This window comes from Xyrauchen texanus, chromosome 4 (genome assembly GCF_025860055.1).
Source record: "Xyrauchen texanus isolate HMW12.3.18 chromosome 4, RBS_HiC_50CHRs, whole genome shotgun sequence".
NCBI lineage: Eukaryota > Metazoa > Chordata > Actinopteri > Cypriniformes > Catostomidae > Xyrauchen > Xyrauchen texanus.
The window spans coordinates 33,410,132-33,436,461 of NC_068279.1; the positions used below are offsets into that span (position 1 = coordinate 33,410,132).

Consider the following 26,330-nt stretch of genomic DNA (forward strand, 5'->3'; position numbering starts at 1 on the left):
ACAGTATGCAGTCATTGTAACTCTTCGATCTCCTCCATGACAGATCTAAGGTGGATCATATCCAGGAAATAGTGACAGGGAACCCTACAGTCATAAAGATGGTTTTGAGCTTTTACCGTGGTGCTCGCGGTCAGAATGCCCTCAGGCAGCTGCTGGGCCCTGTGGTTAAAGAGATCATTGAGGACAAGAACCTGGGCATAAACACTAACCCTGTAGACATTTACAAGGCCTGGGTTAATCAACTGGAAACAGCTACAGGAGAGGCCAGGTTCATACACACACTCTTAAATAATGGTCTTGCATACTTGCATCTCACACTTCACAAACTTTGTACACATGTTCAAACACCCTGAACTCTCATTTAAAATCTTTCACATTTATTTTCCTTCTCTTTTTGCTAAAATTATATATACTTTTTCACATATGAACACAAAAAGTTTATCTTAAATTGCAAATGTTATAACTGGAATATTTAACTTTTTTTAATTATTTTTTTTCTCAATTGAACTTTATTTCTCAGTAAGCTGCCATATGAGGTAACACCAGAGCAGGCTGTTTCACACGAGGAAGTGAGGGCCAAACTGGAATGCTCCAATCAGATACTCCGTACAGTCACAGACAAAGTACTCGGCTCTATCACGTCATCGCTGGACACAATTCCGTAACCAGCCACACCCAACCTTTCAAACAGATGCAGATACTTTCTGTTCATTTTTTCTTCATTAAGTTTCATTTATTTATTTTGTTTTTGTGAAATAATGGAGGGTTCCTTTATTTGAAATACCTTCATGGATTCATTGTGCACAAGGTGGCAGCACAATTTAGATAAATAAATGAAGAAATGACACCAAACAGAATGAGCCAGCCCAAAACAAGATACTGTAGTTTCTTTCAATATATTGTCAGCATTGTGGAATTAGAAAATTTTCTCATGTGTTGCTAATCTCTCATTATTTTAAGGTATGGCTAAACATGTTTTCGTTTTTTTCTGCTGCTGAGTTTTTTATTTTGCACCATTTTATATCTTGTAATATAATTTGTTTTTTATTTTGCATGCAGTTATGGCATGAGATATATTGCTAAAGTTCTAAAGGACACACTTCATGAGAAATTCCCTGACGCCACAGAGGATGAATTATTAAAGGTCAGATTTTTTTACATTTTAGTCGAGAATATCATTCTTCTAAAATATATTTTCACTTTAAAACATTAGAGTCTATCCTGTTGCACTTGGTCCAAGGTCAGTAAGGCTAGATACATTGTAATCATATTAAAACAGTATCTTAAAGTTCTTTTCACACATGAAACTACAACAGGTTTAGTAGTTCATATTGTATGTCGAACCTAGCAAAATATTCCTATCTGTTCACATCAATTATGTGCTGTTTTAATGGTGACAACTTCTTCCAACAGATTGTAGGGACTCTGCTCTATTACCGTTACATGAACCCTGCCATTGTGGCTCCAGATGGCTTTGACATCATTGACATGACCGCTGGAGGTCAGGTGCACTCGGAGCAGAGAAGGAACCTGGCTTCAGTGGCCAAGATGCTACAGCATGCTGCCGCCAACAAGCTATTTGAGGATGAGAGTGACCACCTTACCCCTATGAACAGCTACATCTCACAGACCTACCAAAAGTTCAGGTGAGGTGAACACTTCAGGTTCCACGTTCAGGGAAATTTAACGACAAACCATAAACATAACGCCTGATTACCAAGTATGCATTACTACTAAAATAGACTGAATTACTAAGATAAAATATGTTAAATACAGACTCGCCATGCTAAAAAAGACCAGGTTACACCAGTATGAATTTGCATACTGGTTAAGTCAGGTTTATGAACTATAGGGGTGGCATGGTGGCTCAGTGTTTAGCATTGTTGCCTCAAAGCAAGAGTGTCACCGGTTTGAGTCCCACTCATCATGGGCCTTTCTGTGTTGAGCACTTTTTTTTTTACACAAAATATTTTACTTTGAGTGTTATTTTTATAATTTGTATAATTTTACAATTATAAAGAATATTGGTTGATTAATCGGTTACCGGCAGGTACTGCCCAACTTAGTTATCTGTATTGTTAAAAAAACACTACCGGTCGATCTCTAGTCCAGGGTGTTTCCCTGCCATCGGCCTGAGACAGCTAGGATAGGCTCCTGCACTACCCGTGACCCTACATAGGATAGAAGCTATAGGAAATAGATGGATGATAAACATTACCTTTAAGAAGCCTAGTGCGGACATCAGCATTCAAACCCCAAGATGTGCTAGCCTTTTCAACAGGGTGATTTATGAGTCAGAAACATTAATCATTTTAATAATAACAACCCATTGGCCAATACAGTTAAAATTTATGAAATTCAGCAAGAAATGTACAATGTAAGAGTTGTTCCAATATATCACCATGTTGTAGTAAGCTGTCATTTTCAAAGCAGCTTTAGGATTTTCATTATTCATGTGCAACAGGTACAAACATATTTTAAAGCATAAATACATTCCTAGGAAAACTGATTAAGTAAGTGGAAGGTTATACAAAGATCTGAGGGTCATGACAGACTCTGGAATATATGGAAATGGAGGTGAAAGGTGAGGAAGTGTTTTTGTATGAAAGTAAGGAATCAGCATAGAGTAGGGACATGTGGAGCCACTTTGGGCACATTTGTGTGTGTGTGTGTGTGTGTGTGTGTGTGTGTGTAGGGGGAAGTTTGAAGTGCTAAATGACCTTATTCCCCAGAGACCCTGCTTCCCACACCAGTGAGTAATATTTACTGGAATCTCCCCACTGTTTTATTTTCCTCTTTCATTCTCAGCAGCTCTGCCAATTGACATGTCCATGATAGACCTGGCAGTTCACACTTGAGCTGAATTATTGCTCTAGTTTATTACAAATTCAGCCTGATAGCTTTGACATTATAGGCACAAGAAAATGCAGTGCCACTAGACTCTCATAGTCTCTCAATGTTATGATGATGTTCTGTATTATAGATTAAGCAAACACTCAATAGCTGCAAATGTCATTCTTACTGGATTATTTTTTTATTTGGATATTTATATTTTAGCTGGATTATTGCTCTTTTGTATTGAGGCTGTTTTTGTAAACATGCTGTAAAGGGGTTAAGATGGGCAAGGAGGAGGCAAGAACCAGCTTGACAATATAAACAATAGTTTAATGAAGAATTGAACCAAAAGACACAAACACACAAAGGTGTCAGGCAGCTGCCCATAAATCTCTCTCTCTCTGACGCACTGCCGTCTCCAGTCAGCCCTTATCCTGTAACTTCTAGTAAATTATGTATATAAAATAGAACAGACCTTCTTCTCATATCCTGTCCATCTGGTTTATATATCCTAATATGGCGCCATGGATGCAGCTATCCATTTCTTTTGCTTTTTTTATTTGTTTGTCCTGTGTCCGATCAGTTTTACCAGAGAAGGGCAGCATACGTCAGACAATCATTTACCGGTTTTTGATTATTAGGATGTTCTGTTGGACATTTTTGTCGCAGTATGTTGTTCAAGCGTGCTATGAAACGCAAATGAGGGAAGAAAGCCGGTGCGCTGGTCAAGCTCAGACAGCACGGCTTTTGAACCGCATTGCCAAGAATCCATCTAGCGAATCTCCACTCCCTTCCTAAAAAATCAGACAAATTACTTTTACTCACCTGCAAAACTAAAGACTTTGCAAATTCTGCTGCATTGTGTTTCACGGAAACCTGGCTGAGTGAAGCCATTCAGGACAGTGCATTACATCTACCGGGCTTCCAGCTGTTCAAAGCGTATCGCACCACAGAGTTAATGGGGAAAATGAGAGACAGTGGAACATGTTTTTACATCAATGAATGTCACTACATTCCTACCTATATCCATATTTAATTTACATCAATCAGCCACAAGATTAAAACCACCTGCCTAATATTGTGTAGGACCCCCTTGTTTTGCCAAAACAGCACGAAACTGCATCTTAGAATAGCATTCTGAGATGATATTCTTCTCACCACGATTGGACAGAGCAGTTATCTGAGTTACCATAGACTTTGTCAGTTCGAACCAGTCTGGCCATTCTCCATTGTCCTCTCTTGTCAACAAGGCATTCTGTCCACAGAACTGCTGCTCACTGGATGTTTTTTGTTTTTGGCACCATTCAGGGTAAATTCTAGAGACTGTTGTTCATGAAAATCCCAGGAGATCAGCAGTTACAGAAATACTCAAACCAGCCCATCTGGCACCAAAAATCATGCCACCTCCAAATCACTGAGATAACATTTTTATCCATTCTGATGGTTGAACATTAACTGAAGCTTCTGACCCGTATCTGCATGATTTTATACACTGCTGCCACACGATTGACTGATTAGATAATCACATGGATGGTTGTTGCCAGACTGGCTGGTTTGAGCATTTCTGTAACTGCTGATCTCCTTGGATTTTCACGACCAACAGAAATTTTATTTTCCTTTTTATGGTACAATATGGAAATATCTTCCTTAAAGGATTAGTTCACCCAATAATGTCAAGTCAAGTAATTTTTATTTGATTAGCGCCTTTCACTACACACATCGTTTCAAGCAGCTTTACAGAAAATCATGCTTTAACAGAAAATGAAACTGTAATATCTATAAAGACTTAAGTTATCATTTTGTAGTTTGATTAAATATGATTATGAAATGTGTATAAAATAAGTAATTCAATTATAATTGTATTTAGAAACCCAGTGAGCAAGCCGAAGGTGAAATTATCTCATCATTTACTCACCCTCATGATATCCCAGGTGTGTATATCTTTCTTTCTTCACCAGAACACATATGAAGAAAAATTTAAAAATAGCTCAGTACAGTCATACACACCTGGGATATCATGAGTGTGAGTAAATGATGAGAGATTTTCAGTTTTGGGTGAACTATCCCTTTAAGTATATCAAAACATTATAGAATCCATTAATTAATTTATGCATATGAGCAAAACTGTCATTCATTTTGATATTGTTTTGCATGATTTATTGCATTTAGGTAGGTGGTAACTTTGGCATTTTTGTGTTTAGGGGATTTTTCCAGGCAGCTTGTGATGTCCCAGCTCCAGAGGAGAAGTTTGACATGGATGAGTACTCTGACATGGTTACACTCAGCAAACCTGTCATCTTCATCTCAATTGAGGAAATCATCAACACACACTCAGTAAGTGTGATGTAGAGGCTGAGGCAGTTAGATCCATTTGCAGAGGTTTATTAACATAGGTAACAAAACAAGGAAAGCTGACATAAACTCAAGCTGGTAATCGAAGAGAACTCAGGCAGGCATAAGTAGAATACTCAGGCTGGAATTAGTAGAGGGGCGATCCAATATTCAAAGTGAAACACAGGCCAAGTTCAGGACAGGCAGCGACGGTACGAGAGTTCATTAAACAGTCCAGGTCAGAGATCGAAGGTCCAGAGATAACAGAATTACGTGTGGCACAGACGGGTAGGTAAATCAATACTTCACAGACAACAAAAGAGTAAGCAGTCCATATAAAGGGAGGATAGGGAGCAACAGGTGATAATGCTGAAGATAACGAGGGAATTCAGCAGGGCTGGATGGTGATGAGTGCAGAGAGGGGAGATGGGAGATGAGGTCTTAATACTCAGGAGAAAGGGATCGAATGATGCCAGAGGGAGGTGTTGTAGCGCGTTCTGTGACAGAAAGACACACAAACTAACTGAGCTTTCAATTAATTCAAGCTTTCCTTTTGAGAGTGCAGTTGCTTTTATTGCTGCAGCAAGCTCATCTTTCAGTTTAGAAGATGACCTCCTCTTTTATCTACATTAATTTCCTAACACTCCATTATGAAAAAGTTTTAAGCTAATAGTGTGGGCACATGACAGAATGTGCTGTCAAATGCTTTTTAAATCTCCAAAATCATTATAAGTTAAACGTGATCTTTAATCTGTGAGTCATTTGGCAGAAAAGATGGCAGTAAGTAGAAACTTTACTCGCTCATATGTGTGAGGAAGTGTCACAGCCTACTTTATTTCCCTTACTTTCACAAACTCTGCCAAGCTGCTATTCCCTAAACAGACTGTTATTTTCATTTATATCATATTTCAAAATGTTCAATATTATGCACTAATTGTAAAGAATATAGAACACTTACTTGTGCTGTACATCCTAAAATAATCCAGAAAATGCCTGCATTAAAAAATAGGAATAAACTCCAGCCACTTGCTCAACATCCATCTGATGCATCTGAGGCCTGAAATGCCTTGAACACAATAGTGTATTTGCCGTTATTCCTCCTTCTTTTAAATGTAAAAATTCAAGTCAGCGGGCCCGTAACCAACAAGGTTTGGGGAATTGAACAGGGTTTTTGAGGGGGAAACAGCCAAAAATGCACCCTTTTACCATCTCTACACCAACTTTGTATATGACAGGTTCTTGAAAGGGCAGGGTTAAAACTGACTAAAATCTTTTGACTATTGGCTTAACTGACGCACAGCCTTGCATACTTCAGCAGAGAACAGTCAGTCATATCAGCGTAAGAGCAAGTTATGACATTATAGTTAAAGATCACGGGGCAATAATAATTTTAATCTTTAAATAAGAGTGTAAGATCAAGATATTGCATGATTTGAGAAGACATGGGCTTCAAAACAAATATTTAGGAGCTGTACATTGTAAAATACATCCAAAACTTTGTATTGCCTCCAAAGTCTCTGACATTTCAAACATTCTTCGATATATTAGCTTCGGCACACGCATTAAAATTATACTACCTCTGGTAGATTCAACATATACAGTATGCAGTATACTGTATGTAGAGTCTCTTCATCCTGTTCTCAGAATAAAGTGTAAAAAAAGATTTGCTGTGAACCCATGTGATGGACATCCTTATCTTATGATAGAAATCATGGTTAATAGGATAAAAATCTGCTTTGCATATTTTGTTAATCTGCAAATCTGGAGAATAAAGCAATTGAATATAATTAATGAGGCAGTCTATCCTTTTTCTTTCCATGGTGCAATGACTTCACCACTGCTGACATCATATCTCTTTGACAGTAACACAAAATTTGGAGTATGGTTGTACTTGATATCATGATGTGTTGTATTGTAGCTCATGCAGACAAATGTTTTCCTCCTTTGCAGCTGGTGTTGGAACATAAGGAAGCTATTGCACCAGATCACAATGATCTTCTTCATGAACTCCTGAAAGATCTGGCAGATGTTCCTGATTTCGAGTCACTACTGGGTAAAATTAGAACAAATGTTAACTAATAATTAATGTCATGCATTCACTAGGAACACCTTACAGGCACCATCAGTGATATTCACCTGGATGTTACATTGATTATGCTTATACTGTATGTCCTCACCCAACAAGACAAGTTTACCTCAGTTGACAGCATTTGTGGCATAATATTGATTACCACAAAAAATTATTTTGACGTCTCCTTTTGACTCCTTTTCTATAAAAAAAGCAAAAATATGGGGTACAGTGAGGCACTTACAATAGAAGGGGACCAATTTGTAAAGCTACACTATGTAACTTTTGGCCCTCTAGCGGATACAAAATAAAACTGCATGCATCTTGTGGAAGGACATTGTTTTGGTTGTGGTTCGGCTCTGCTCCTCTGGGCGGATGAATGTGGTTCGAGGTATACAGGGATACAGAACATCTTATCAGAGCGAATGGACAATTAAATAATGAAATAAATGAAAAGATGGATACCTTAAAACATTAAATCTGTGCAGGTAAGTGCAAAATATTATGCTGTTGTTTTGACTTATTGGAAACATTGATGTTTTTATTTTTTATTTAAAAAACAATAATAAAAAAAATTCCCCTTTTTCACCCAATTTGGAATGCCCAATACCCAATGCGCTAAGTCCACGTGGTAGCGTAATAACTTGCCGCAATCTGGGTGGCGGAGGATGAAACTCAGTTGCCTCCGTGTCTGAGACCGTCAACCCGCACGCATCTTATCACGTGGCTTGTTGAGCGCGTTACCGCAGAGACATAGCGCTTGTGGAGGCTTCACGCCATCCACCGCGGCATCCACATACAACTCACCACGTGCCCCACAGAGAGCGAGCCATATTATAGCGATCATGAGGAGGTTACCCCATGTGACTTTACCCTCCCTAGCAACCAGGCTAATTTGGTTGCTTAGGATACCTGGCTGGAGTTACAGCACGCCCTGGGATTCGATCTCGCAAACTCAAGGGGTGGTAGTCAGCGTCTTTACTTGCTGAGCTACTCAGGCCCCACGTTGTAAAGTTTTTATAACTGCAGGATATTCTGGCCAAAAATAGATTGTCATTTATTCACACAGACGTAAGTGTACGTGTGTTTACGTGTGTGTGTGTGTGTTCCTATTAGCAACTTGCAGGAGTTATGTCACAATCTGAATATTAAGAACTCTCTGGCACACAGGTGAAGGTGCTGTGGTTCCAGATGACCCCAACAAGGAGAATTCAAAGAGTCAACTGGCCAAAACTGAGATCTCCCTCACCCTCACCAACAAGTTTGAGCTGGTAGATGGAGATGACAAGGATATGAAGGGATTAATGGTGAAGTAAGTTAGACAATCTTCACTAAAAATGTTGGATATAAATACATTATGCAGTCATAGACACATTGCTGTCAAGCACAGTATCAGTGCTTTTAGAAAGAAACATAATGTGGAAAAGAGAGAGAGAGAGAGAGAGAGAGAGAGAGAGAGAGAGAGAGAGAGAGAGATGCGTGTGTGTGCGTGCGTGCACGCTTCACGTTGACTGTTCAGCCGGTTCCTGCCTCCTCCTTGCCCATCCCTTACCCTGTTACAGTCATAAAAAGCATTATTTATGTCTAGAGACACTGAAAAACTGTGAAATGTCACGAAACCATTTTTGCAGATGGAACACAAAAGCGCAGATCAGAACAGCCCAAGTCTACAGAATGATGAACTCAGTTGAAAAATGGATTGCTGTAGGCTTGTGATAGGCTTATTTTTTTATTAAATTAGGAGAAGCTCAGACTTTAGGTATATTTAAATCTTATCTTAAAACATTTTTTCAGGACAGCTTTTACTTTATTATTTTATTAATTATATATGCTTTTCAATACTCACCTGCCACAATAATGTATGTCTTTGAATTATCTGAATTAATATGTTTCATTACACATGTTATTTTCATTATTATATATTGAATTAGCATTATCTGGGGGCCTGCTTAGGCAAATATTGACAATTTGATAAATGAATCAACATATCATGTAATTATTTTTGATAAAATAGTTTAATTAATTGACACTCCTAAGCAAAAGATATTAATGTATTTAGATTTTAATGTCAGTATAGCTTTAAATGGGTCCCCTTCATTATAAATCTAACATATTATCTATATATCTATAAGATATTGCAGACTTCATCAGGTCACCATTGTGTTGAATAATTTTAATGTGTTCCCTAGTGCTTAGTTTAATTATTTTAGCACCATGAGGATAAAAGTACAAAGTAAGAATACACAGCTAGATTTAAGACTAAAAACATGCTGAGACATTCTGATAAGCCTGACAAGCACATCATCCTCTTTGTTTACCTGTCACTCTGCAGAACAAAGAAACTTATAGTGGATGTTGTGAGAATTCAACCGGGGGAGACGCTGACCAATATCCTGGAAACTCCAGCCTCTGCTGCACAGGTAGGCTTACCGAGGTGTCCATCTCCAACCTGTCTGTCCACACAAAGACTAAGCATAAGGCAGAATGCATTGACTATTAAACATCCAACATACAGACAGTGATTCAAAGGTAATATTGATGTATTAAGATCATATACACTGCTTCTGTTTCTATGGTGTCATCAATGTGAGTGGAATCATTTGGCCCATCAGAAGTTCATTTAAGTTTTTTTTTTTATCTCTACACTTAATCAGTTAGTTGTTACTCAGAGCAGAGAGTATATGCCTCAACCTTTTCTTACTTGTACTATAGGAGTCAGAGCATGCTAAGCTAGTGGAGCGACAAGTGGTGCAGGATTCTCAGACTCCAGAGGGTTTGAAGAGCAGCCAGGCCATGCTGGAGGACCGACAATTGCCTTTGGAGCAGAAGAAGAGGAAGATCCTGAGGAATCTGAGAACTTTGGAGCAATCTGGTCTGGTCAACTCAAAACACAATTACCAGGAAGTCATCAATGACATCTCCAAGGTTAGGCCATAATGACTTTAAGTAGGGGAACAGGATGGTTGTTTTAAACTTATATTCTTCATTCTGAAAAACACAAAAGGAGATGTCAAGCAGAATGAGATCCTCTGTCACCTTTGAGGCTAACATACTGCCCAACATCACCTTTTGTGTCCCATGGAAGAAAGAAAGCTATACAAGTTTGGGTAAACATGAGAGTAAGTAAATGATGACAGAATTTCTATTTTTGAGTGAACTATCCCTTCAAGTGCTTAGCTACTGCAAGTGCTGCAAGTTACCGCAAGCACTTTTAAAAAAATGATTTAGGCTGTTTAAATCTTGTCTGTAAATGAAAAAGATAACTGAGTGTTCAGCTCTTGACAGGACATTCGATACCAGCGGCGCTACAGGCAGAGGAGGAAGGCAGAGTTGGTAAAGTTGCAGCAGACTCTGACTGCACTCAACTCCAAGGCGGCTTTCTATCAGGAACAGATCAACTACTATGACACGTACATCAAAACCTGCCTGGATAACCTCAACAGAAAGTGAGTGAAGTAATTGTGAAATAATCTGACAATCTCCTATTTGGACAAGCATGCTAATAATGCACAATGAATTGAGGTGCACTTTGAGTGTGCTGCTGTGAAAATTGTTAAGTGGCTACAGTCATTTGCTTTAGGACATATTACACTGATATTTATGTTGTTACAGGAATTCTCGCAGGTCCATCAAACTGGACAGAAAGGAAGAGGTTAAGGGCAGTAAGAAGTCCAAAGTCCAATCCCTGAAGTACACAGCTGCCAAACTGCACGAGAAAGGAGTAATTCTAGAAATTGAAGGCCTGCAGACAAATCAGTATGTTCTTCACCTTTTCACCATTTCTTGTCATTCCATTGATAATAAATAATTGTACTAACTTCACATTGTGCCATAATCATCAAGCACAGAATATCTAAACTGACCAGTTTCTGGGACAGACTGCATAAAATGCTCTTCAGAGAATACTAATAATGTGTGCAAGTGCTGGGTTAGCAGTTTTGTATGGAATTAGAAAGTGAAGGATTGCACTGTGAGGAGTTAACCACACATTTTTGGTCTTATGCCAACCAAAGGGGAGTTTAGGGAGTACCTACCAAGCCAACATTTTTTGTTATTTTGGTGCTTTTAAGGCAGATGAAGAGACATGTATGGATAGGAATTTGCCCACCAATGTTATCTTTCACGAAACTATTTGCACACAACATTGTGTTATGCTCCACCTCTTCCAGTACTTCAGTCTGGGTTTTGTATATTTCAGGTTAAAAAATGTAATGTTTGACATTTCTCCTTGTGAGGAAGTGGCTGACTTTGAAATAAAGGCCAAGTTTATGGGAGTTGAGATGGAGAAGGTTCAACTGCATTTCCAGGTCAGTTCCCATGTGCACAAACGTCAACAGTGCATGGCATATGGCGCTTAGTCCAATTTTCCTCTCACAGGCATGCAGCAGTACAAGTTGGCATTACCTATATTGCTTATAATAACATTTTAATTTGTGGATGCATCAATATAGAACTGCATTCCATCTTTTGTGTTTTATTATCAGGACCTGTTGCAGCTTCAGTACGAGGGAGTAGCTGTCATGAAAATGTTTGACAAGGCCAAAGTCAACGTCAACCTACTGATCTTCCTTTTGAACAAAAAGTTCTATGGAAAATGAAAAGTCCTGTGGAGTTTTAAAATTTGAATTCATTGCACATATGCTTTCAATTATTAAGTCGCTTTCAAAAGTGTCATAATTGTATGTTACTTTACACAAATTGTGCAAAAAAGAATAGAATGTGCGTTTGGTTTTTAATTGATTTTTTTAGAAAATAAAATTCTCTGAGCATTCAGGGCATTTGTGCAACTGTTTTTGAAGGTCTTTGGTATTAACTATAAAATGAGATATCACACTTAAGAACTATATATGATGATACATGATGAAGATTATACATGCCAAGCTGTACATAAATTGCTCCCTTTTACTTCATTAAAAAGGATTTTAATAAATCTATGTTATAACCAACAAAAGTTGAGCACATTAGTGTCTTAGCTAGTCAGACTAAATGTTAGACGAAGTCTTACCATAATGTCTATGTTTATGCAACTGGCACCTGGATTCATGAAAAGTTCTTAAGACATTTCTTCTTAACTACCATTTTCTTCTTAATTTCTAACTTAAGAAAAAGTTAAGAATATTTATATTACTGAAACGTTCTAATCTTTTTTTTCTTACGATTGTTCTGGATGCACGCACGCACGCACTCTCTCTCATCTCTCTCTCTCTCTCTCTCTCTCTCTCTCTCTCTCTCTCCGCGATCTTTAGAGTTCATAGAAATATAATTATAACATTAAAAAGCTGAGACCAGGCTTCTTCTTTTGGACTCTTGTATGTTGTATTTTATTTTATAATGACAATTATTTGATTATATATCACAATATGTCATAAGGTCAATTAAAAAAGGTATTCTTCGGAAATCAATTGAAAAAAAAAAAAAAACTGCAGGTTCCTATTGTGACAACTTACTTGATATAATGTTACAATAACTTTGTTTTAATGAAGACTTGGTTATGTGCCAATACAAGCATAAAATGACTTTCAAAAATAACCCCACCCCAAGAAATGCATCCCTCCCTCAACTCTGTCCTGATCTGTGAGTAGTGTGCGCGTTCAAACATTCAAGCTTGATCTGGACAATAAAAAAAACTCTGCCCGTTTTTGGTTTTCATTATTTTTGAGAGGAATAATTTCCTTCAGAGACGATGATGCGGATTGTGGTATTAATGGGACTGCTGGCACTCGAGGCTGCTGCGTCTGTGCTGCCGAATAACGGTAAACAACTTTCCATTTGTATTGTACTTTTTTTTTTATCCTTTTTTTGTGTGTGTGTGTGTACAGGGCACATGCTAAAATATAATGAACATATTCATAACAGAGAATTAACTTTTTAACAGATGTTTTTCATTGATTTTACCTTTCAATTTAAACTATGGTTGTTAATTGAAAAGCAGAATTGTGATACCAGGGTTTAAAGGGGTTTAAAATGAAAAAAAAAAATCAAATTTCCCCCACTGCCCCTCTGAGGGTCCCCAGACCCCAAGTTTCAAAACCCCTGTTCTAGGCTACTTTTAAAATAGCCTTGATGTGTATAAAAGGGTGATTCTCGCAAAATATGTCAAGAAAATGCCCTGGTCTTATATTTTGCATAAAGAAAATGTATACATTTAGAACCATTAAAGTTTGTGCATTATTTTCAGGAAACTTAAACACATTTTACTGTCCAATTCTCATTACTGTCCGGGCATTTTCCCTTTTATTATTCCCATTGTTTTCAATTAATTTCATTAAGGTAACAGTCATTTGTTTTTACTGCAGTAAGATGCTGTTGTACAATGATTTTTCAAATTAAAATGAGCCAATTTGAATGATGTATAAACACTTTAAAATTGAAAGTAAATAATATAGTACTATCGTTTTTTATTTGTATTTGTTTTTACATTGCAGTAATGAGAATATCATATGATGGAAATGAAAATTAGGAGGTAACATTTTTGTCATAAAAATAATATGAAGGCTATAAAAAGGCTATCACAATATAAAATAAATAGAAATCTCAACGACCGTAAAATAGGCTTAATTTTCTACTTTGTATGCAAAATGTGCTTTTTGTTTATTTGATTCTTTTGATTTTGGAGTGAAATACACTCAAAAAACAATTTTAAGATGTATTAATTTAATAATGTTTTTTTATTTTTTAATTTGTAAAAAAAAATAAAAAGATAATAATAATAGGCAATTGAATTTTATGTAATTCTGTAAATGTTGTTACAAAATTTAAATGTGTAAATCTTAAAAATAGGCTAAAATATTTTTTTTACAAGGACATTTTCTGACATGTGGGAAGGGTCGGGCTGGCAAAAGTTTCTCGCATGCACTTTTCACTGCGTTCATTTGGAGTCTTACAGAAACTCTACACCTACCCCTACCTCTAAATGTAACCTTAACCCTAACTAAAGTAACAGCAAATCTGACTCTGGTGCAACTTTCCCAGCCAGACGGTTCCCTTCTAAACACAACAAACATTTTCTTGACAGTTTCGTGAGAATCACCCATGCTTGTTGCCAACATTTACACCTGAATTTTAGTTAAGAAATTTTTTGTTAATAATATTAGTTAATAACTTTCCCCCCCCAAGATTCAAGCTATATTCGGACATTTTCAGCTGATTTCCGGCCTTTCAATGGTGAGCCCTTTGATTATCTGGATGCTCAGGAGGGCAGTGGCTCTGGTTTCGACCATTCATCCAAACCCAAGAAAGATCACCACCACCCTGTTGTGACAATAAAGCACTACCACATCTCTAAGGAAACATCAAAATTCCTAACTGGCTATGTGGTGACCACTGTCATCCCTACAATATACACTTTAGTGTTCATCATAAGTGTTCCTCTGAATCTCCTGGCGCTTGTCATGTTTGTGTGCAAAGTGAAACCTAAGAAACCAGCTGTGATTTACATGATGAACCTAGCCTGTGCTGACCTCCTCTTTGTGCTCGTACTCCCGTTTAGGATAGCCTATCATTTCAATGGCAATAACTGGATATACGGGGCTGGGATGTGTAGTTTGGTCACGGCTGCTTTTTATGGCAACATTTATTGCTCTGTGCTGCTGATGATGTGCATTAGTGTAGATCGGTTTATGGCTGTAGTCTACCCGATGGATTCACTCACCTGGCGCAGTCCTCAAACTGCATCCGTTGTGTGCTGCGCCATGTGGTTTTTGTCCATCGGCGGTGTGATGCCTTTGCTGGTCTCCAACCAGACCATTCACCTACCTGACTTGGGAATAATCACCTGTCACGACGTCCTTGACATTCATCACCTCCGCGAGTATTACCTATACTTCTTTCCCATCATCTCTTCACTTTTCTTCTTTATCCCACTCATTTTCAGCACTGTCTGCTACGTGCGCATCATCCAAGCCTTGTGCGTAGCCAACGTGGAAAACCGTGCAAAACAAACGAGGGCTGTCTTCATGGGTGTCACGGTCTTTGCTGTCTTCGTCATATGCTTCACCCCCACTAACATCATCCTGTTGTCACATTATGTGCAGTTTGCTCACAAGTACAACGACACGTCCTACGCTGCTTTTCTGGTCTCCATGTGCATTGGGAGTGTCAGCTGTTGTTTGGACCCCCTCATCTACTACTTTGGGTCGTCGCAGTGCCAAAAGCAGGTTCTCACATATCTGAAGTGTCAAGGGATACCAGGCATTGAGAGGAGCATACAGTTGACCAGCAGCACCAGGTCAAGCAAGTTGGAGACCTTAAAAAGCAGCATGAGCAACCAGTACAGAAAGCTGATGGCATGAGCCGCAAGGTCGTATGAGGACTTTCAGTCAGTATATGGTTTACCAGGTCAAGCTCAATTAGCATGTTGGAGTTTTTTGCACTGTCAACAATTGGAACTCTATAAATGTCTTGTACCAGAAGTAAAAAAGAAATTTATTGGGGAAATGATAATTAACAATAACTTATAAAACTTTTAAAGCCAGTCCTATCGTGAGCTCTGAGGTTGTTAATCAATGGTAGCCTTTATGCTTATGCTGAAGCCATAAGTGCAGAATTTATTGTCATGTACAATCATGGCAAAAGGCACACCAAACGAGCCTGGCAGCGACCATCCACTCGTATGATGTGAATGACGTTAGCCAGCTGGTCTCCCTATACTCTCAACCTACGTGTATGTATATATATATATATATATATACACACACATTATTATTTTGAAATATACTTCAAATATATTGATTCTACACTTATGATCAACAACTTATTTAAAAGGTTTTATACATTTTCATTGTTTATTTGATTTAGTAATTTGCAATGCTTAATTTTGAACTGTTTTATGAAGACTTATGAAATCCCTATGGAAAACAAATTAATGGAGAAAATCTTCCGGGAAACCAACATGGCAGAAAAAGTGGGTGGACACTGTAGCGCTCTGTTGATAACTATTGATTTGTTTGTACTGTAGCTAAAAGAGGTGTCTCTCTATTGGAGCTTGAACTGTTTCTGTGCTCTTGAAACTCATTTTCTAATGTATAGATTCCTGATTTATTTTTGTGTTATTTTGTGACATTCTTATAAAACTTTTGTATATTTGTTACTAAAACACTTTTGTACAAACAGTATCAGATGCGTGTAAGGACTAAAAATAAAACTGTAAAGGGTGGGTATATCTCTGTGTAGAATGTAATATGTATGTTGATTAAGCTGACTCATCTTTTCTAATGTTGCTTGGTGAATATTCTCAAACGTTAATTTTATGGTCTTGTTTCATTACATATAACAATGCAAATTAAGTTAAAGGAATAATTAAAATTATCTCATCATTTGCACCCTCATCCCATCCCAGAGGTGTATGTCTTTTACTTCTGCTTATCACAAACAAATATTTTTTCAGTATCTCAGCTCTGTAGGTCAATACATTGCAAGTAAACAGGTTCACAAAACTTTAAAGCTCAAAAAGCATTTAAAGACAGCATAAAAGTATTCCATACATCTTGGTTTGCCTAAACTGAATGTATTTAATACAGGGTCCCAGCTTACTGGTGAGGTGATGGTAGCCTTAAAAAAATACTAACAGTCTAGAATAAGTCAGTGAGCTTGAGGCTAAAGACCTTAACTAAACTTCATAAAATAAAATAAATAAAAATAATAATAAAAACAAAAACGTTAAATTAAAGCCATGAAAAATCTTGATGAAGGACTCCACATGTAATACTTAAATGTTCAATCCACTCAAAAACAAGACTAGTAAAAATGTATAAACATGATTTTCTGTCAATACTGTCAAGCTGTTGTATTGAGTAAATCATTTTGTGTAATAATGGATCTAAAAGAGAAGGTCATCACTATGGAACTGGTGCACGCTGATACTGCCCTCTCCTTGGAATACTGCATGTTTGAAACACAACTCAATAAAACAATGACAGATGGACATTAGGTTAAAAAATGTATAAATATTACATTCTCAGATCATCAGCTGAAGAAAAAGTTACATAAAAATAATTTTGACTGTACCCATCTTGAGAAAATTGAAATTCCAAAATTGATATTTTTCCAGCAGGTGTGATTCCTAACAGGAATAAGGAGACAGGACACATAAACCATGTAATGTAAAAAAATAATAATAAAAAAAAAAGCTTCCTCAAGGCTTCTTCAGAGAATACTGCAGTTATGAATGACAGCTGTAATAAACATAAATGGTCCTATGGAATGTTTTTTCCGTATACATCCACTTTCACTCTGAAAAAGTTGCCGCCCATGTCTCCATCATCTCTAGGTGTGCCAGGCTGATTATTCATGTTATGGTTTGCTGGTGAACTCTGTTTAATGTGAAAAAGAATTTTGAGGAATTTCAAGAGAAATGTATTGTCTTTGTTGTCTTTATTATTTGTCTTTTGAAACAGATGTGCCATACATTTGGGAGGCTTTAAATGTCACCAGATCATGTCAAATGAAAAAAAGAGAAAAGTTAAGGGGAAAACATACAATTCAAAAGAAAATCTGCATAAATTGGTGAAATATTAGCCTGAAACATACCCCATGCAAGTGAACATATTATACAGTATGTCAGGTAAAATTTTGCCATCATGGCATATGTTGGGGTATGTTTTTTATATATAAAATTCATCTGAACTCTGCAACATATATTCACAGACTTTAAAGTTTAATCAGCAATATTTATTTGTTCATAGTGGTTAATGTTTGTCCATTGTTTTCTGTAAACATTCCACTCTGCTAAAGTTACCCGTTTCATTCTTGGTTTATACAAATTATTCCATTCACTTGGTGTGAAATTTAACACAAATTTAAGTCTTTATTCAACACACACGGTCCCCTATAAATATTGATATGTACAATTTAACTTCTCTACTATATTTATAAGTATTATAAAAAAGTTGTTGCTGTTAAACACACACAGTACTATATGAAGATTGACAGTGCATTATGAGACTGCCCAAGGCATATCTGTCAGGTTGGAAAGCAGACGCTGAAGGCTGCTTTTGGCATCTGTATATTGACACACTGGGCTCTTGCACAAGCGCCAGTATTTCATGCCTCTTGATTTTGTTTGTTGTTGGGTTCCGAATGTGTCATAACATAACGCATGTATCGGGTGCATTCTCAGCATTGCCGCAAGGGGCGCTCTAGTGGACATTAATGTGAACCGTCCACTTCTATGGTGAGTTTTTGCTTTCAGGTCAACTACTGTAATGGCAGAGCAACAGTTTGAAGAGAATATTGCTGAACAAGTAAAGTCAATATATTTACAGCCAGGGTTAGGAGGGTTACTTTTGAAATGTATTCCACTACAGATTACAGAATATATGCAATTACATAAATGTAATTTGTAACATATTCTGTTAGATTACTCAAGGTCAGTAACATATTCTAAATACTTTGGATTACTTCTTCAGCACTGGTAGATTTTTTCACTTGTTTTGACCATAAAAACTCTGCCAAAATAAATAACAAAATACACATGTTATAAATACATTCACTGAAAAAGAATGAAATAGCCTATCTTATGCAGTGTTGCTTCTAAAACAAGATCAATCTAATTGATCTTGTTTTAAGGATTTTTTTTTATATACTTTCACAGGAAAACAATACAAAAATTATAATCAAAATATGATTTTTTTTTACCCTAATATCAAAGGTCTTACTTGAAAAGAAGAAAATATGATCAAATGTGAATTTTCTTGATAAAAAAAATGTGCACGTAAAATTGCTAGAAATAGCATTTTAGCTTAGCATAAAGCTGGCAATTTACACAAGGTTTATTTCTATTTCTTCAGCTCCAAACTTACTTCAAACTTACTTCTCTGTCTGCTTGTATTAATGTAACACATCATAAGAAAGTGTTTCACCGCTGCTCAAATGCACTTTGATCGCATCATTTCTATGTTTTCCATTTGAAATGACTAAACATTAAATGAAAAAAAGACAATAAAATGCAAAGTAATCTTTTCATTAATCAAAATACTTTATGAATGTAACTTCTAATTACCAATGATTAAATACAGTTATATTTTGTATTTTAAATACGTAATCCTGATACATGTATTTCGTTACTTCCCAACACTGTTTACAGCCACATACATGAATGATAGCACTTCCGAAAACTTCTGGGTATTAACAATTCTTGAAAATGTTGTGTTCAAGAATGTGTTAGACAGAATGCATTGCCCTAGAATGCAATTGTATGGAGAAGCATTATGGTTTGTTTTCCAAACTCGTTAATTAGAAGAGGGTGTCAAAATACTTATGGCCATATAGTACATATGTTTTATTTATTTATGCATTTATTTATGTTGGTTTTAAGTCAGTAATCTGTGTATTTTACCAATAATAATAATAATATAAATGCAGGAATGCATGCCCAAGCGTTGGCAATGTGTTGACCAAGTGCACACATCTGCCTTTGCATACTTGGGTAACATATATGTTTCTGGCCTTAAAAACATGTCGTTCTATGAATGCCTCCACTACGGATTGGGTATTGCCTTCTTAGCAATGGGGGTGAGACTAAAAACAAGACCTGTGTTTACTTTTGCATTGTGCAGTGTCAGTTATAGTTGTCCTACATAATGTTGATGAGGCTCCATGCCTGCCATGCCGTCCATCGTAAAATCAGCACCTGAACCCAATGGAAACTGAAAAGAAATAAATAGCATTTGAAAACAGCACATATATTTCTTATACATGAAGTGCCAAATAAGGGTCACATTTGCTCTGTTTCCATTCTGAGGGATATTATGTCTTCATGTAGACAAGAAACACAAAAAGGATATTCCTTCAGGAATATTTAATTAAATGCTCCGAACCAACAGGCAACTAAACATGCACATGTGCAGCATTCTCACTCTTCTGTTTTCTTAAAAGACATAACTACCACCAGGAACTGAGTGCCATCTAGTGTTGTATTAATGTAAGGATATCACAAGGGACTGAGCTGATAATACTGTAGGCCTACATGTTGTCGACAGAGTTGTTTGACTCAAAAATCAAAGATATTACATCACAGGTTGTTTGGTCAACCTTACATTTTTGACCTAGGAACATCTTACTGTTGTGTTGTTCAGTTGTGTTGATCTATTAAAATCATACAGTTGTGTTGTGTTGTTGATTTATGTTAACAATCAAATCGCCACTTTTTTATTTTTTCCAACCTCAACTCCTGGACACTGATATCACAAATGAGAACTGGATTGCATTAAAATGGCTAACAATAGATTTATTTATTCTTCAACAACTGCTGTAGTATTTCAACTCATCCACTTTACATTTTCTACCGGTTCAAAAAAAAAAACTATTTTCCCAATAGTAATTCAACAAATGCAAAAACTAAAGATGCGTCAACATAACATGCCAAATTATCACTGCCTGAGTGTGCATTGTACACTGACATTGGGCATGGTTCGGACATGTGGAGGCATGTCTCAGCCCCCCCTCACACTCCTAACTGCTCTTCACTCACAGCCAATCAAATACCAAGACATTGTGCATCTGAGCAGTGAAATCTGATGCCACAGGTAAGAAAACAGACACAGATGCATTCGAACATTTTCAGTCAACGCTAGTATTTGTTTGACAAACTGCATTATACGAGTAAGTAAACAACGCTGGTAATAAAATACGTGTGATTTCAGATTTAATAGTTGTTTAACTAGGATATGGTTATACTTTATTTGAGTTATGTTGTTGACAGCTAAACAATGTACCGCCGCAATTATACGCCACTAACTGTTACCTCGTCAACATCGGGACAGTTGTCGATTTGATTTAGCTTTGATTAGAAAGAATGTATTTTTTAACAGTTATTTAAACATTTGACCTGGAAGTAATTTTATTTAAGTGCCGTGTTTTAGGTGATGGAACACCGTGAGTCTAGAATAGCAACACGTGTTAGATCAGCTTTTACCATGGCTATGGCAATACTACTTACTCAAAGGCCATATAAATTGTATTTCATTCAGAAATGTGTAACATGTAATCAAAATTATATTTGTGATGCGTTTGTATTTACGACAACTAGACGAGTTTTAAACAAATATTCCGCTTTTTCTCCTACCAATTAATAATTTCAGGCTGAAAGGGGGGTGGGGCTCTGGGATGTGTTTGAGCAATTTCGTAATATTATTCTATTCAAATTACGTTTTTCAAGTTACAGGAGACTGGAAAAGTATATATATATATATAAAAATACTTTTCTTGGTTTTGTTATGTGTGTGTGTGGGGTGTTCGCTGTCCTTTTCTGCGGCGCCGTTTTGTGGTCCCTTCTGCATAGCGCGGTGGCTCATTTCGCGGTCCACCCACCGGCCCCAAAGTATCTCGGCCCACCGAAAAAAATTAACTCGATCGTCGCGCTTAATCTCACTGACCGTCTTGTTATTGGACACTTTAACTCATTGATTAAATTAATCATGATTTATTGTGAATAGTGAATTTCTAAAATGGCATCTGAAACTGAAAACTGCTGATTTTGAATGATGCTGCATCAACACCACTAGGTGTCACTCTAAGTCTAAAATGACATGATTATAAAGTTACTGCGTGAAGCTACCCTTTAATTCACATTTTTCAATGAAAGTTCATTAGAAGTAAACATATTTACAAAGGAGATAAAAAAATCATAACTTCATACTTAATTCATGAGTGTCCAGGCTTTAAAGTTTTTTGTTGTTAAATTTACCATTGTTCATGCATAGTATCCAGAGTTTAAATATAGTATTAGTAAGAATGTAAAAACCAAAAAATGTTAGATGTAATTATTGTATGTAATACATTTAAAAAAAAAAAAAAAATATTTTATATATATATATATATATATATATATATATATATATATGGAATTTGTAGTGGAAAAACTATATCCTAAACGCATGTAGAAATAATAAAAACAACCTCTATAAAAGTGACTTTTATTGCCCTAATATACAATATTAACATTTATTACTAATATATATATATATATATATATATATATATATATATATATATATATATATATATATACATATATATATATATATATATATATATATATATATACACATACACTATTTATGGCAAAAAAACCATAGCTACTACTACAGTAACAGTCGGGTATATTTCTATAAAGGTGCTGATTTGTGTAATGAGAAGCCTGTAATTACCGTTGTGAATAGAAAAATGTTTTCCTGTTTACCTCTTCACTGTAGTTTAATATGACGGGCTGTTTAATCTTGTTTAGCTTTAGCACGGAGTCTTTAAGTGTCTTGTATCAGATGGGTTTATAACAGAGAATTCTATGTAAAATTCAAATGGGTCATGGGTGACCACTGGATAAACTTCAGATGCATTACTTAACCCTATTTATATAGTAAATTTGCTATAGGTTGCTAGTCGGATTATTGTTACAAACAACACACCATTGGTTGGTTTTCCTCCTGTCTTCCCCAATTGTTTGAGTCACCAGCCGCCACCGATAGCCTGATATGGCAAACAGTGAATTTTGCAAACTAACTGACTATTCACGTTCTAGTTTAATAGGTCATCCTTGTTATTACTAGTAAGTGAAAACGGAGGTTAATTTACCTTATGGTCCTTATTGCTGCACAAGGGCAATGTTTTGTAGCTGGGCATTGACTAAAGACACTTGACTAAGTTGAATTGATTAAGTACATAAACATAATTTTCTTCAAATACTGTTTGAAAATAATGAAGACCAGACAACACCTGGCAAATGCACCAGCAAGACCAAAATGGCAAGTAACAAGTAAAAACAGCATATGGTCTTCTTGTAGAATCTTCTGTCAAAATGTCTTTGATCATAATTATGTTTGCAACAATATGTCAGTTAAGCTATAACCTCATTCATGTGGTATCTTTTGCACTTGTTTACTGACACGTTGTATCTTTTACATGTTTACTGAACCACTATGACCTCTGTTGAAGCTAATTACCTCATTTATGTGGTATCTTTTTCATTTTGTTTACTGACACATTGTTGTGTCAAGTGTGGCCATTTTTTTGCACTGTTCACTATTATTTAAACAAGGTTTACTATTGAAACATTAAGAAAGTCACTGCACCAAGTAATATGTTCATTGTGGAATAAATTCAATTTTGTTGATAAACGCACTTGTTGTGTATAAGTCTATGGTGAAAGGTTGACATATCTGTTTGAATCATTGAAACTCAAATTTGAAATCTCATTTACATCTATAATAAAGTTTATGGAAATTATTTTTTTTTAAATGCAATGCCTTCATAAACAATATAGATAATAATAAATATAGATATCTGTACATAAACAAAAAACATGGATATTTCAATGTCCTCTTCAGAGTTACCAGTTTTTGGGTAATTGGTGTATGCAACAGCTTGGACTAGTGCTGGATGTCTCAGACCATGGCGTAGGTGACGCTGAAACAAGTGGTTAATGTCTCAGAGCAGGGAATAGGAGGCAGCAATGAAAATAAGTCATTTATTGGGCCATAACTTTTATGTCAATAGGAAATTCTGCTGCAGACACTGCAAGCTTCAGAGTAGAGCTTCACATCTTCTCAAAAAAAAAGATACAGGTAATGAAAATATTTAATTTAAATCATGTTCATGTAGTGGGAATATTCAATTGTCTGCTGTTGCTTTTATTAGACGTTTTAAAACCATATATGAAGCAAACTTGGCAAAGAGTCAGCAGCTACAAGACAACAGATGTAACTCAAAGAAATTTACTATTCAGTCATGCTTATATAACATGGTATAAGGTAATATTAAAATTTTCAGCTCTTGCCTACATTAATTGCCTTTTTATTAGGTGATATGAAGCAGACAAAAGTGTGTAAAGATAAAATATGGCAAGTCTTTTATTAATTAGGGCGGATTCATCAATCACTCCAGAATCAGTCCAGAATTTAGATTGAACCCAGCGCCAGCACGTCCTGCTGGATTTTTACCTCATGACAGCAACAACAACTAAAAATACTCCATAATTCTTGGGAATACAGATAAGTGTAAGACATCATTAGAAACTATAAACAGTCTACTTTTGTGTACACTCACAATAACAACAAAACCTTGTGATTTTTAAAATAAAAAGTGTGTGCTTTCAGCCGTCTCTTGTCTCTGCTAGCATCTTTTTGAAACACGTCACAAAAATGAAGTGAAGCTCCGCGAATACTTATCACAAAAACAAGTCTAAAGAAAGATTCAAATGTCTACTTTTAAATACAACAATTCCAATTTAAAACAAATATTCTCCTGAAATGTAATCTGCATTAAACAAACCTATGTACAGATTCTCCTGTTGCAGCTAATTATCCTGAACAATTTTTAAATGATTTGCCATTTTGTGGAGGAATCCTCATTGCTGCTTGCAGCTATATTTAGATTCCAATTCCACCCCATTTGTCCAATTCTTCTGAAACTTAATGTACATACCTCATTTCTCATTGGGAACAAAAACGCCTCAAGGATCCATAAGGTCCGGCATGACCTTATGTCAAAATCTTTCGTTTAGGATTAAGACAGAAAGACATGTTTTTTGGATTCCTCCATTGGGAGGGTTTAACCCCAACCCTCTACTGATCAATTTTGAATGATTTGCCATTTGGAGGATGAATCGTATTGCTGCTTGCAGCTATATTTAGGGTTTGTACTTGCTCCAAATTATTGTTATGTTCATTTAGTAACAAAATGGTTTCATTCAAAGGTTCGTAAAGAGGATCTCCCCAAGGAACCGTGACCAAAAAAAGTAAAGACCAAAGTGAGTATCTTCTCTGCTCTCAGTGAAGGGAAGGCCACCGATTTAGCCCAAGAGCTGGGAGCCATGCTTGGACGACATGTCCACCTTGATGTTAGCACAAGTATTCCCGAGGCAGGGGTGTAAGTTGCTGGATTTTGTAGGATCTTCAACTAAATATAGTAATCAAGTGTATAGTATAAAAAGATTATTTTTTTCTTTTCTCTCACCTTTACAGGAATTCACTATACACTATCCATCACTTGCTGAGGGAAAAACTGGAAGAATCACCTTTCTGTCTTCACACTCATACATTTGGACCACAAGCTGTTGATGTTATCATCTCAGTGTAATATGGTCACTCTGCTGCTCAGACTGATCTTTTGTGGTTGTGAATAGAGGCCTGTTTATTACTATTTGAATTGATGAACTATATACGAACTCAAACAGCATTCACTTTTGTGCCCATACACTGCATGTAGGAAGTTGGATAGTGTTTTTTAAATCCAGACTGCATTTATGATTAGTTTGTAGTCTTTTAGAAAGCTTTCTATATTTTCTTGTCACATTTTTTGCTCTGTGTGGAAACGATGGCCTTGTATTTGTAGTGTAATCACGGGATACTGTTGGAAATGTACTTGCAGTTATGCTGACATTTGTTACTGCATCATGCATGGGCTGAGGAATTGATGTCCATTTCTGCATTGTCCATCAGCAATATTTCCTTTAATTTCTGTACTTCTGTTGGTCTGTTTGCTTTGGGATTCACATATAAATGCTAAGAAGTGTTTTTGTGACAAACTTGGTGAGTAGGTTCCTCTGATATTAATGTGACCTCAAACAGTTCACAAGCCAGCAGAAGACAAGCACATTTGCTTTTGTATGAGAATGTACATTGCTAAGTTCTTTCCTCACATATATTTTGCATATCTATCTCTTAGTCAATAAAACAAAACTGGTTAATTAACTTTACATACTGTTGCAAAAGTCTTAAACTGTTTGAAAAAGGAAATTATTTCTGTCCGAGCATCAGTGTTAGATAAGCCTCAGAATCATTCTTTGAGAGCCAACAGATGACAGCCAAAAAATAAAGAAATCAAACAAAAACTAGAGAAAGTAGCAAACCTCAATAACTTGTCACTTCTCTCCTAAAGTTGGTAAACGATTCAAGTGTTTGAGTATTCAGATGATAAATGAATAAGGAATGTACATACTTGCATAACATGATACCAACACAGCAGAATAACTGACTCTGGGAAGACTTTCCTTAAAGCATTCATTATCTTGTCCACCATAAAACACCTGAATGGACAAAAATATAATAATTATCAATAAATAGTTTAGTCATGTTAACTCACAAGTCATATAGTTTGTCAAATG

General features: G+C 36.3%; 2 protein-coding genes across 5 annotated transcripts in view; both read left to right on the top strand.

Annotated features, from left to right (window-relative positions):
• LOC127639215 (ras GTPase-activating-like protein IQGAP1) overlaps nt 1-12,185 on the top strand; it is an 84,161-nt gene extending 71,976 nt beyond the window's left edge. For both annotated transcript variants that reach the window (XM_052121126.1, XM_052121135.1), the window contains 13 exons: nt 44-268; nt 521-661; nt 1,060-1,144; nt 1,414-1,646; nt 5,037-5,169; nt 7,117-7,219; nt 8,405-8,546; nt 9,567-9,654; nt 9,947-10,159; nt 10,520-10,680; nt 10,847-10,990; nt 11,433-11,541; nt 11,719-12,185. In XM_052121126.1, the coding sequence (XP_051977086.1) occupies nt 44-268; nt 521-661; nt 1,060-1,144; nt 1,414-1,646; nt 5,037-5,169; nt 7,117-7,219; nt 8,405-8,546; nt 9,567-9,654; nt 9,947-10,159; nt 10,520-10,680; nt 10,847-10,990; nt 11,433-11,541; nt 11,719-11,832 (1,891 nt within the window). In that variant the 3' untranslated portion in view covers nt 11,833-12,185. The remainder of the gene's footprint in view (nt 1-43; nt 269-520; nt 662-1,059; nt 1,145-1,413; nt 1,647-5,036; nt 5,170-7,116; nt 7,220-8,404; nt 8,547-9,566; nt 9,655-9,946; nt 10,160-10,519; nt 10,681-10,846; nt 10,991-11,432; nt 11,542-11,718) is intronic.
• A 468-nt stretch (nt 12,186-12,653) lies between these two features.
• LOC127642944 (proteinase-activated receptor 1-like) lies at nt 12,654-26,045 on the top strand. Of its 3 annotated transcripts, none has more exons than XR_007970437.1 (3): nt 12,854-12,987; nt 24,921-25,093; nt 25,189-26,045. XR_007970437.1 is itself a non-coding variant. In XM_052125411.1 (2 exons), exons 1-2 carry the CDS (start codon nt 12,918-12,920, stop codon nt 15,523-15,525), a joined length of 1,245 nt encoding a protein of 414 aa, XP_051981371.1. In that variant the 5' UTR covers nt 12,654-12,917; the 3' UTR covers nt 15,526-16,540. The 3 variants fall into 3 exon arrangements, 1 of the variants encoding a protein (XP_051981371.1); XR_007970438.1 differs by lacking the exon at nt 12,854-12,987 and adding an exon at nt 20,771-20,833; XM_052125411.1 differs by lacking the exons at nt 24,921-25,093; nt 25,189-26,045 and adding an exon at nt 14,351-16,540 and having other exon boundaries at nt 12,654-12,987.
• The last annotated feature ends 285 nt before the right edge of the window (nt 26,046-26,330 follow it).

Bases quoted from the DNA above. Each gene is read 5' to 3' on its own strand.
- LOC127642944 (XM_052125411.1), top strand. From the start codon at position 12,918: ATGATGCGGATTGTGGTATTAATGGGACTGCTGGCACTCGAGGCTGCT. The intron at 12,988-14,350 runs GTAAACAACTTT...TCCCCCCCCAAG, and splicing joins GTCTGTGCTGCCGAATAACG to ATTCAAGCTATATTCGGACA.